The 11,411-nt window shown below is 39.5% G+C and overlaps 1 protein-coding gene across 3 annotated transcripts; it reads right to left on the reverse strand.

The window, feature by feature from the left end:
• Positions 1–4,218: 4,218 nt before the first annotated feature.
• On the reverse strand, positions 4,219–11,101 carry LOC103387667 (acylphosphatase-2-like). 3 transcript variants are annotated; one of them, XR_003051296.1, is made up of 6 exons: positions 10,965–11,101; positions 10,798–10,868; positions 10,369–10,385; positions 10,189–10,298; positions 7,784–7,949; positions 4,219–4,357 (listed from the first exon to the last, which is right to left on the reverse strand). XR_003051296.1 is itself a non-coding variant. In XM_008322415.3 (5 exons), the coding sequence occupies exons 1-5, from the start codon at positions 11,018–11,020 to the stop codon at positions 7,835–7,837; spliced, it is 369 nt and encodes a 122-aa protein (XP_008320637.1). In that variant the 5' UTR covers positions 11,021–11,101; the 3' UTR covers positions 7,666–7,834. The 3 variants fall into 3 exon arrangements, 1 of the variants encoding a protein (XP_008320637.1); XR_003051295.1 differs by having other exon boundaries at positions 4,228–4,357; positions 7,772–7,949; XM_008322415.3 differs by lacking the exon at positions 4,219–4,357 and having other exon boundaries at positions 7,666–7,949.
• Positions 11,102–11,411: the final 310 nt, after the last annotated feature.

An 11,411-nucleotide genomic window follows, 5' to 3' on the forward strand; every position in this document is an offset into this window, starting at 1 on the left:
CAGCCACAGTTAAGTCAAATACCACTGTGCCTTTAAGTAGTGGTATTTTTCATGTGCAAGTATAACTAAGATTTTTACTTAAAATGACCAATAGTTGCAACAGTAGAAAAAAATATAAATTCATTCATTTTATTTCTTTTTTTCCTATTCTTTACAGTGCTACAAACCAAAAGTCCTAACCTTATCCTGCCTGTTTCTATACGGTGGCAGTAAAACATCAGCACCAACTGAGCAGTACCCACTTCTACCACCGTGTGTGTCTTCGATTTGTTGATCACTTCCTGCTCTTTCCACGCCTGAATAAATATATATGTGTTCACACAAACACAGCATTTCAACACCCAATAATTTGGCTGTTTTATTATGACACAAAATGGCCAGAGTTGAATGATGACACCACTCCTTTTCCTGCATACACACACACAAAAACACACACGTCCACTGCCACAGTACACAGTACAGATGTGAGTGACCACATCTGGAGGACCAAACCAGATATTTCACTTATCAGGAATGTGTATGTGTGTGTGTCTGTGTTTGTGCTTGCGTTTCAGACAGAGACACACCCTCTGGCTACACTGAAATCACATCAAATGCTCTGTTGAAGGTCAACACTGTCACAATGTCTCTGATGGTTCCCTCTCTCATTCACACACACACACACACGTGAACGCACTTTTCTACCGTCCTCGTACTCTTACATCCTGAAGAGAAAATTCTGCGGGGAACTCTGCTGCTTCATCAGTGTGACTGGACAGAAACTATGACACATCGTTCAGCTCTGGGCTGGTTCTAGTCGATCTGGTTGTCAACCAAGGCGTTTCGGAATGCCTTTGTCACATGACCTGTTTTTAGACTAGACCGTACATATGAATTAGACAGACCTGCATTATTGGCCTTGGCTGCAGAAATACACCAAACCAATTCCATGTGGTCTGAGATGGATACAAAATGTTGGGGATGAAAACCGGGTCTAATCACCTCATACAGTAAAGCTGTGCTTCAGATTCTGAGCTTCACCATGGTTACGGATTTCCTTAAGTGCCTGTAAGTGCAGACAAGCAAACTGCTACAGAACTACAACCAAACTGTAACATAAATATTCATTCGTCTCATACAGTCATTTTACCACTGATGCAGGAGTTAAAGAAAAAGAGGGTCGTGACCTCTGGTGGTTGGGGGAGAGTTCCATTTTATACAGTCAGATTTTCACCAAAAACTCTGGCGGTAAAAAGGAGAAATAGGACGTAGCCCAGCTCCCCTAGAGGGTGTTCCATTTCATACAGACAGATTCTCATCACTAACTCGGGAGGTGAAACAGAGAAATGGGACACTGCCTCAGTGCAGAGCTAAAATCCAGGTCACACATCTGAAGGGTCCAGATCCAGAATGACCACTGACAAAGATTGGCCTCCTCCTCTATATTTATCTAAGGCTCCACCTCCCTCTGTCGCACTGCTCCACTTCCTGTCTGCTGGATAGTCTCCAGGACATTTGTTTTTTACACCTGTCCTGTCGTTATCCTTCACCTTTACTGCCGTCTTTAACTTCTATAATGTTGGTTTCTTGGATCAGCATGAAAGATGGAAATAAGAAAGAATGATGGGACGGAAGAAAGGAAGGTATGAACGAATGCTGAAATTAATCAAGGAAAAAATGAAGAAAGAAAGCAGAGAAAGAAGAACGGGATGAAGGAAGGGAGGAAGGGAAAAAGGTGGGAAAGATTAAATGAAGGAAGTCCGCAGGAAAGAAAAAAGAAAGGAGAAAAAGGGCAGGACAGAAGAAAGGCAGGAGGGAAGGAGTAGAGTTAATGGAAACAAGTGTCCTGGTTTCTAAAAAAGAAACGACTCAATCTGCTCCTATAACAGAAAGCATTCACCTGGTTTCCAACCCAGATCACTACAGACGCAACCACGTTTGTAACATATACAGTATGTACCTCATCATAAGGCCATGACCCCAACGAGGTCATGTCCTCACCTGATGAGATCTTTTTCTCATTACATCCACTGATGATGTCCCAGTTTGTTTAAAGATGCACTGATTCACTGAGTTTATTGATTAACCTCTTAAAAATATCCCTTAGAAACAAAAACATGGAGAATGAAGAGAAAAGTGAAACCCGAGCCACTGCAGCTGCAGCAGCAGCAGGGTACAGGATTCACAGTTCAGACCTGGTCCTCCGTTGCATCAGCCTAGACCGAAGAAACTGCATCATCATGGTCATGGTCACAACCAGCACTGTCACTGGATTTACAAACACCTCACACTTTACCTTCATCATCGCCTTTTTATCTTCATGTCCACTAGGATTTCACAACAAACCCTTCCTTTTAGATAAGCATCGTGAAAAGTAACGATATAAAAATCAACGATGAAGACTGTGAAAAATGACTTGTAGTACTCCAATTAATGTTCATTATTATGCAAAAAAAACAAACAAAAAAAAAAACAGCTATGGAACTGAAGAGACTGTAGATCTCAACAGCAGGTTGTCATTCGAGAGCTGCAGTGAGGAGAGAGAAAACTGCTTTCTGTTTCTTTAACAAGGTTGTAAAAGTAAAAAATAGCCGAGTTGTGGTTTTCTTAATCACCTTAAATAAAACTAAACGCAGAAAAACAAGCGATGACGCACACGTCCATGTTCATGACCTGGTTCTCATCAAACACAGTCAGCCAATGGCAGCAACTCAGAGTCTCTATGGATTTTGGTGAACCTAAATATTGCAAACTGAGTGACACAAACTGACCACACTAGGCAGCAGCAGACCCACATCTCTCGAGTCCCTGAGAGCTAAAATTAACATTTCCTGCAGGGACTGTGCTGTGAGGAGATTACGAACCAGAGTTTCTAGAAAAGACAAACTTACAGCAACCTACACGGACTCCTTTATTCTTTATAAATTATTTAGGCCAAGATTTAATGGGTCACAGGAAGATTGTTCAGCTGGTGTTGGTCCAGAAAAAACAGTGTAGCGCAGCAGAATGAGAGGTTTTACAGGCTGCAGTCGATCAGTTGCGGGGACTGCATCAGAGAAACAGGGAGGTTTCAGGAGCAGGAGGAGGAGGAGAAGAGGGAGGAAGGGTGGTCGGAAGAAGAGCGAGGAGATAAAGTGAGTGGGAGATCGAAGACAGAAAACAGGAGAAAGGACAAGTGAGGAGAGAAACATAAATACACTGGAAAAAGGGGAGCAAGAGGAGGAGGGGAGGCAGGAGAGGGAGCAGCAGAGGTGGGGGTTGGGGGGATGAAGGGGAGCAGCAGGCTGCAATTACATAATGAGTGTAGAAGATCTGAAAGTGGGACTGCAGAAAGGAAACCTATAGATCTGCAACATTAGAGAGAAAATACTGATGTATTGAAACAAAGTCTGATGAAAAACTGCTGCAGACACAGAGCAGGGAAAATGTACAGAAACTACACTCTGTAGTTCTGCAGTTTTTAGATTAAGAACATATGGGGGACTGAGGGGAGAGAGAAGACACACAGGACAGTGGCCGTGACTAGATAAAGAGACAGTGGACACTGGATAAACAGTCCTACGGAGTGAAATGTACTGATTTTACACAAACACAGAGGACATGAAGACGAAAACCAACACTGAGGACTCCGTGAAAACCTTATGATGTCGCATCCTAAAGGGTGGTGGGGGGTCGAGGGGGTTAGAGAGAGCTGGGTAGAAGACAGTGGACTCGTGAAGAGAGAGACACAGGACAGAGGCGTTGTAAATAACAGACGAGTTTGACCGTGAAAGTTGTCATGCTGATGGGGGGAGAGAAAGTGCAAGACCTCTCCTGGTGTTCGTCACTGAGGTCAGCACATACGTGACCACACCTTCATCACCACCACCACCATTAACAGCATCATCATCGTCAAACATACTGTCTACTACTAACACACGCAGAGGACCACCTCTGATTCCCTTTCCCCTGCCTGTTTTCAACATTCACGAACAGTTCACGTTCCACATTAAAAATCTGGACTGGAGTTTATTTCTCTGCTCTGGGAATAAAAACAGCAGCGTCACTGATGTGCACGGCTTCATCAAATACAAAAACAAACAGACACAGCTCAGCCTGACTTCAGCATTGCTTCTCATTCTGACGTGGTTCGGTTCGGTTCTAATTATCACGGTTCGGTTCGTGACTTACCTGGTGGAGGAAGAGTAGCAGCTGCTGCAGCTCAGACTGAGGCAGAGAAGAAACAGGAGCAGATATTTCTCCTCCTCATCATCAGTAACATTTCTGCTCCTCCTTCACTTCACACTGCAGATACACAGGGGCGCTTCTATGGTGTTAACAAGTTTCGCCGCCGGGCCGGGCGGAGACTGCGATTACGTAATCGTCACAGCGCAATCGTCTGAAAGCCAAAACGAATATAACAAAGAATATAAGAATATAACAAAGAAAATAATAATGATAATTTAAAAAGTGATTACTTTATGTTCGTTGTATACATTTAAAATAAATCTTCATATTTGTCTTGTAGTTATTTTGAAAGGGGTAGAGAAAAGAAGATATTTCAGGTATTGAATATATACACTTTTAGAAAACATAAAATTCAAAAGAAAAAAATAACGGGAAACACATAAATTACAAGAAAAAAAGAAAGACATACCCAAGCCTGTCGAAAAAAATGCATTTTGATTAGCTTTTGGCGGTTTTCTTTTCCAAACAGTGGAATACATTTCTACTATTTGCAGAACATTAAGTAAACATTCGATATTATAATAATGTATTTGTGGGGTCAGGGAAAGTATGGCCATAGAACAGTGTTTTGTCCTGTTTTAATAATTTGTATAAAAATAATAGTGAAGAATATTTATACATATATAGAGAGAGAGAAAATATAACAGAAGAAAATATTGCTGCTACTGCTACAACTGTCCACTAAAAGTACTGCTGTTCGTAGTATATATAATGGTATCATTGTCACTGATAATAAAAATAATAATAGCGATAATAATAAGTAGAAGAAGTGAGTTGGCATTATTTTTGCCTAAAATCTGCAGTAAAGTATCCGCCCCGCTGTGCTACTCTGTGTTAAAATGAATCGCACCCTGTGAAAGTAGGGGGTGGAGAAAGGGGAGGGGTTTTCAGTGGTTGAATCTGAATCGGCAGATACAAACAAAAAAGTTAGTGGTGGTTTAAATATAATAACAATTATAATAAAAAAGAATTAATTTTAAACTTTTAATTCTTTTTTATTGGACACATTGCTGGTCAAATTCAGAGAACATATGACAACGACCACCGGTTCAAATTAAATTATCCTTCTTTTTTTTCATGTTTTGGGGCTGTAGGAGAGAACCCACATGTGTGAATATTGGGTCACACATTCATCTTCTAGTGCTCAACCATTCAGTATCATGTCATGCCCTGGACACTTCACCTGTCAACTGCTGGCCCACACAGAACATAAACAGCCATTTACACTCGTGTTAAACCTGTGGACATGAGACATAACGACATGTGGACATAAACCAATGTTCTGCTCAGCGAGGACATTTGGTGGGTTTCAATTTGATGCTGTAGCTGTCAATCACATGACAACATTTAATCATAGGCAACAATTCCCAAAACGACTGTCCGTATCCATTTCTTATTGGTTTGATGATTTAACCATGTCTAAATTACAACTCAAACTCACACAGGAATGACGAGTTCAAGGACTGAAGGGCATCCAGCAGTTGTTGACAGAAATTAATCTGGTCTTGAAGGTCAGTCGGAGTGGTTTCCTGTGTGTGTTGGGAGGCAAGGAGCAGGCGGATTATCACTCAGATACCAGACACCATGTTGAAATGTGTGGCAGCCATATTTGTTTTGGGGTCCGGGACAGTTTAGAGGAAGTCAAAGGTCACCACAAAGATAGAGAAAATTTGAGCGGCTGTTTCTGAGCATAAAAAAAAAAATCATATTGATATAATGATCTAAAGCAGTGGTTCTCAAACTGTGGAACGCGTACCACTGGTGGCTTAAAAAAGAGGTAAGATACTATGAATGACAAACCAGTGGTGAGAGGACCCTCGGTGTCTTTAAGTCTGTCTTGACCACTGCAGCAAAGAATATACACATCTGAGCCGTAAAATCTAAATCATGTAATTTTGTTAAATATAACAACAGGTTGCCTGGCAACAGCTGACTGTTAATACACTCCCACAAGTGAGTGCGAGTATATTTTTTTATTTTGTGTGTTTTACGTGCAGCAAATAAATCGATAAAACGATCATACGAGTGAAGAAGGTGTTAAAAGAGGAGAAAAAACTCACGGGAGGAAAAGAGAAAGGGCAGCAGTTTTTCTCTTTTCAGTGAGAGACACAGACGTTTCCATGGTGAACACTATGGGATGCCAAACTGCTCAGTGAGGGAAAATGAGTTGGTTTTTTTTCTCTCTGTTCCACAGTGAGTGAAGCGTGTGGGTGAGTGGGCAGCTCTGTGTGCCTGTCAGGCTAACATTTGATTCCTTAAATTTCATTTCCAAACCCCATACTTAATGCTAAAATAATTCAACTTAAAATACATGTTTTTTAAAACTGTTAAAGTACTGTTCATATAGACTTAAAGTACATGTTTTTTAAAACTACCCCATACTTAATGCTAAAATAATTCAAAATTATTCTAAGGGTGCAAAGTTTTCCCTTTCGTCACCTTAAAAGTGAACTCCATTGTACATTCTCTATATATTCTCATGCATCTTATAATGGTCTGACCTGTACAGGCACAAAGATCAGCAGGCGTTCAAAACACATCTGTACGTATCAGTTGTTAGCAGAACTGTTTAATTAAAGTACTGTTCATATAGACTTAAAGTACATGTTTTTTAAAACTATATTTCTACGCTTATTTAAGCTCAATTCTGCAACCATTATTTACCTTAGTGTTGCTAAGAGTGGCTGTACAGTCGAGTCTGGTGTTATCGATGATGATAATGCTAGTAATGCGCTTTCATTTCCACCACTCTTGTGAATATTGCAAATTAAACCGAGAGTTACTGATGTAATTACTTAAATTATTAAGGGTTAGCAAATTTAATTTCTAAACAAACAACACATGAACATAAAATTATAAATAAAATACCAGCATTGTGGGTGAGCTACTAGTGCTTGTTGGTTGTCACATCACCATATCACCACCAGACAATAACTAGCATCTGAATCTGACTAGATTCATAATAATAATAATAATAATAATCAGTATGACCAGGACTGGAACACAATCAAAGACAATTTCACATTACTTAGTTAACTAAGATGTGTTGTCAAAACTAGAGTCTGGTTTAAGAGACAACATAAGCCAAGTGACAGTCTTACATAATCTTAGAAATGTGCTCTCATTTAGGCTTTTCCTATTTTAGGGAACAATAATGTTACTTTTCATAAAGCAGTTGCATGCTTGACACAAACTAATACACTGTCATGTCACCTCCATTGTATGCAAACTATTTAGACCACAGTAGTTTTAAATCCCTCTCTCAGTCTCAACCCTCCAGTTGAAAGGTGACTTCACTACCAACCAAGCCGAGCCTCTGTATTTACAGTAGGAGGGCTTGTTTCTCCATGTTCCCAGTACTTGGAACCAGGAGCAAAACTATTTCTACCACAGGGAGCAGATAATAAATGACAGATCTAGGGCTGGAGGAGTACCTTTCAAAGAAGACTAAAAGAAGACTTTTTTGACTGTTTATAGTCGTATTAGATCGCTCAGTGCCAACATCTAAAGTTCTGATTAGTCAACAGCCTAAAAGGACTTTTACTGAAATATATTATGAACTAACCAGCGGTCTTACGGTGTCTGTGACTGACGTGTGACATATTAATGTCTACTTTGAAGATTTTTCTCAGAAGCGAGTGTTGAATCCGGACAGTTCCAGTTTCTCAATATTCCTCTGGTTACTGAAGGTAGCTTTGGTTATCCGGCTGGATGGACTTCCTTTTTTACTCAGCCAGAACTTCCTGTGAACAAACCCGACACAAACAGTACTCGATCAGTGATGTATATAAAATGGCTGCAACACTTATATTTCAAACTTGGACTCCAGAATAGATTAGCCTTGACTTTACTGATCCCTCCTTAAGCAAATTCACCTGTAGCTTTTCATCTACAGACAAAGTGTGTGTTTCGGAACTTCAGTTGGTTCATGCTGTATATGTTACTTGCAAATGTGTGCCTATGACTTCATTAGTTAGCCACCAGAGGGTAATGTTTTGTTTGTTTACAGTGTGGAGTTAATGCTAAAGTTAACACTATTCTTAGCTGGGTTTCTTATAGGATTAATATTCTCTGAGATTCTGATCAGACTTCAGATCACTGCAGAAATCTCAGCACTGACTCTCTCACAAGATGACAACTGATTAATTAGAAATCCAATTTTTGTAACAGTAGTAAAACTACGGCGAAATTATTAAAGTAAGTACAACTGATAGCGTGTTAGCCATGCCCTGCTAATGTAATTTTCTGTGACAGATTCACTAATGTCGTCATGGGAACTGTACTCACTGCTCATGGGAAATATGTGAACAACCAGAGGCATGATGGGGAAAATACACAAATACAACTACAGAAGAATGTACGCGCGCGTGTGTGTGCGCAGATTAGAGCAGATTTCAAGAATCAGGGTCATACAGTTAGAGATTATTGTTACGATTCATAGACGTAATTGGTTTTTTTTCTCTTAAACTACATGAAAGCTGGACCTCAGCTGTCTGGAAGAAACATGGCCACCATAAGGCATTACTGTAACTGGAGAACATTTCAAACAAATCCACATCACATTGTTTGTCTGTCCACACAAATGAAATTTACCGATCACTCATTCTTTATCACCATAGTCCATGGAGCAAAGATGTTTTGTTATTAGAGCAGACAGGAGTTTTTCATCAGCTACTGCATTCATTGGTAAATTTGAATATGTTGGTTTGTGGCTATGGATCTTATATTGGTTTCAAATAGGGATGTCAGATAATATCGGCTGACCACTAATATCAGCCTGATATTAGCATAATTGTGTAATATCTGTAAGAATTGTTATCGTTTTTTTGTCCGATAACGAAAACCAAATAACGTAATGTCTGGGTTTTGACAAATAGAATAGAATAGAATAGAACAGAATTAAACTTTGTCATTGCACTTGTCACTAGTACAAAGCAACGAAATGCAGTGCAATGCAGCAAACGACATGTAAATATAGTTTTGGGGATACACAGCTGTAACTTAAAGTGAGTCACTAGATGGCAGCATTAAGCTCATTTAATTAATCTATTTTACTAATCGAGGGATTGTATGCAGACTCCTGGTGCCAGCAACTCATACAGTGGTTTGTAAAGATAAATAAATATATTATAAATATTATATTTAATATGTTATAATAAATAAATATTACCAGGCGCCTGTTCCTTTGCATGATTTTAGACTCTAGGAATGAGCCTACCAAATCAAAAAGAAGCACATGCAAGTGATGTTAAAACACAAACCATCATTACTCTACACTGTGCTGCTGAGGAGAAAACGAGAGGAAAAACAAAACCAAAGCCATATTCCCAGTGAGCTCACAGCTGCACATGGGAAATCATTTTCCTCCTAGAAAGAAAAAGTAGAAACCTCCCGCTCTGTCACCTCCACCCACCATCTCTCTTTTTCCCTCTCTCTTCCTCGCTCTTTTTTTTTTATAAAACCCTCTTATGCTCAGTAAGCATAAGTCAAGAAATAATACGTAGGCTAGTGGTGGCGTTAAAGTTAATGATCAAAGTTATATCCTTTAAAAAAATGTTTTTTTTCTGTTCTAATAAATAAAAAGTTATTTTTGCAAATGTACAAATGTCGTACAATAATGACTAAAATAAAAACTACCAAAATAGAGCTCGAGGGAGAAAAAGGTTAATATTGCCATCTAGTGGCCATAAAACAAAATACCACAGACTGTAGGCCTGGGATTACGAACCGAGCCTGAAGTTAGGTGTACGTGTTCAGATCTACTGCTGTTTACTACACTCAACGCGAAGCGTAATATAGTGTGTAGTAGTATAGTAGTACTAGTAACACTAAACAATAGATTTTAGACACATAAAAAAAACATAATGGCGACAGTGGTGCATCTCAATGTCCCTATCAGTTAAAATCAATTATTCTTTCCCTGTGTAACTTAGGGCATTTGCTCGTGTGTATTTGTTGTAAAGGTGTGAAGTTGTGACTCACATCTCCTCCACCTGCTTGGCTGGACCTTGGACCTGACCTACTACAGTCCCACTGTAGGTGTTCTTTACCCAGCCCACCAGTCCAAGGTGAAGACCCTCTTTTTCTGTGTACTGAAGAACAACAAAGGTCACGTGATGTGAGAGGAGCACGGGCTGATGGGAGTCTGAATCAAACACTCACCATTCTGAAGCAGACGCCTGTAAGAGGAAAAACAAAGACAAAAAAACAATGAGGCTGAAATTGAAAGTTTAATTAAAGTCAGTGCAGCCAAGATTGTGTTTCTTGTGAGTTTCATATATAAAATATAATTTGTGTGTGTTTCCCCAAGAACTCCACAACTGAGCCTAAAGTAGTGATTAACTTGCATCATGTCCGTAATACACAGAACCTATTAATTAATTCAGTGCTATTTTCTATCTATGGCAGACTGTTAAAATCCTACAGGATAGCGTAGCCTTTTTAAAATCAGTTTTTGTATTTGTGTTGTGTCTGATTTCAGTCTGTCTTTCTGCAGCTGCAGAGCTTGTTTCTAAATAAAGCCACAGTTCATTTTACAGCAGTGTGGCAGAGAAAGAGAAGACCATGAGGAAAATGAGGAAACTTACGAACCCTGAACGTAGCCAAAGACTTCAAAATCCACCGACACCAAATTCCCTCCTGCTGATTCACCGGCAGACATGCTGAAAAAAGTAAAATAGAACTGTCCCTTTAACAGAAGAGGAGGGAGAAGTGCTGTAGTTCCTTCTGCTCTCTCTTTCTTCTCCTCTGTCTCTCACTTTCTCTCTCTGGTCACGTGGTCCTGGTCCGTGTGGACAAATAAAACTACACTCATAGTGTTGAGGGGTGGGTTCTGAACACTGACCACAGACCAGGGACGAACCAAACAAGTTTAAACCGATAATCTTCTGGCAACTCTGTGAAAGATATATAATAAGAACAGTTCACTAGTCAGAAGAACAAAATCCATTTGAAGTAAAAAATAATAATAATAATAATGACAATGAAGGTCAAGACAGAGAAACGACAGCAGAATATTAACGCCAGCTTTTATCATTTCTTATACATTTAAATCTAAATATGAGAGAACATTTTGGACGCGTTACATCATAATTTATAAAATATGACCACTAGATGTCAGTCACGCCTTAGTTTTATCGAACAATTAAAAGCAGGATGATGGGCTCTGGAAGTTTGTTCCGAGTCTGAATGTATTATTGTGTAAA

Source organism: Cynoglossus semilaevis, chromosome 12 (assembly GCF_000523025.1).
Source record: "Cynoglossus semilaevis isolate Cse_v1.0 chromosome 12, Cse_v1.0, whole genome shotgun sequence".
In the NCBI taxonomy this organism is placed as follows: domain Eukaryota; kingdom Metazoa; phylum Chordata; class Actinopteri; order Pleuronectiformes; family Cynoglossidae; genus Cynoglossus; species Cynoglossus semilaevis.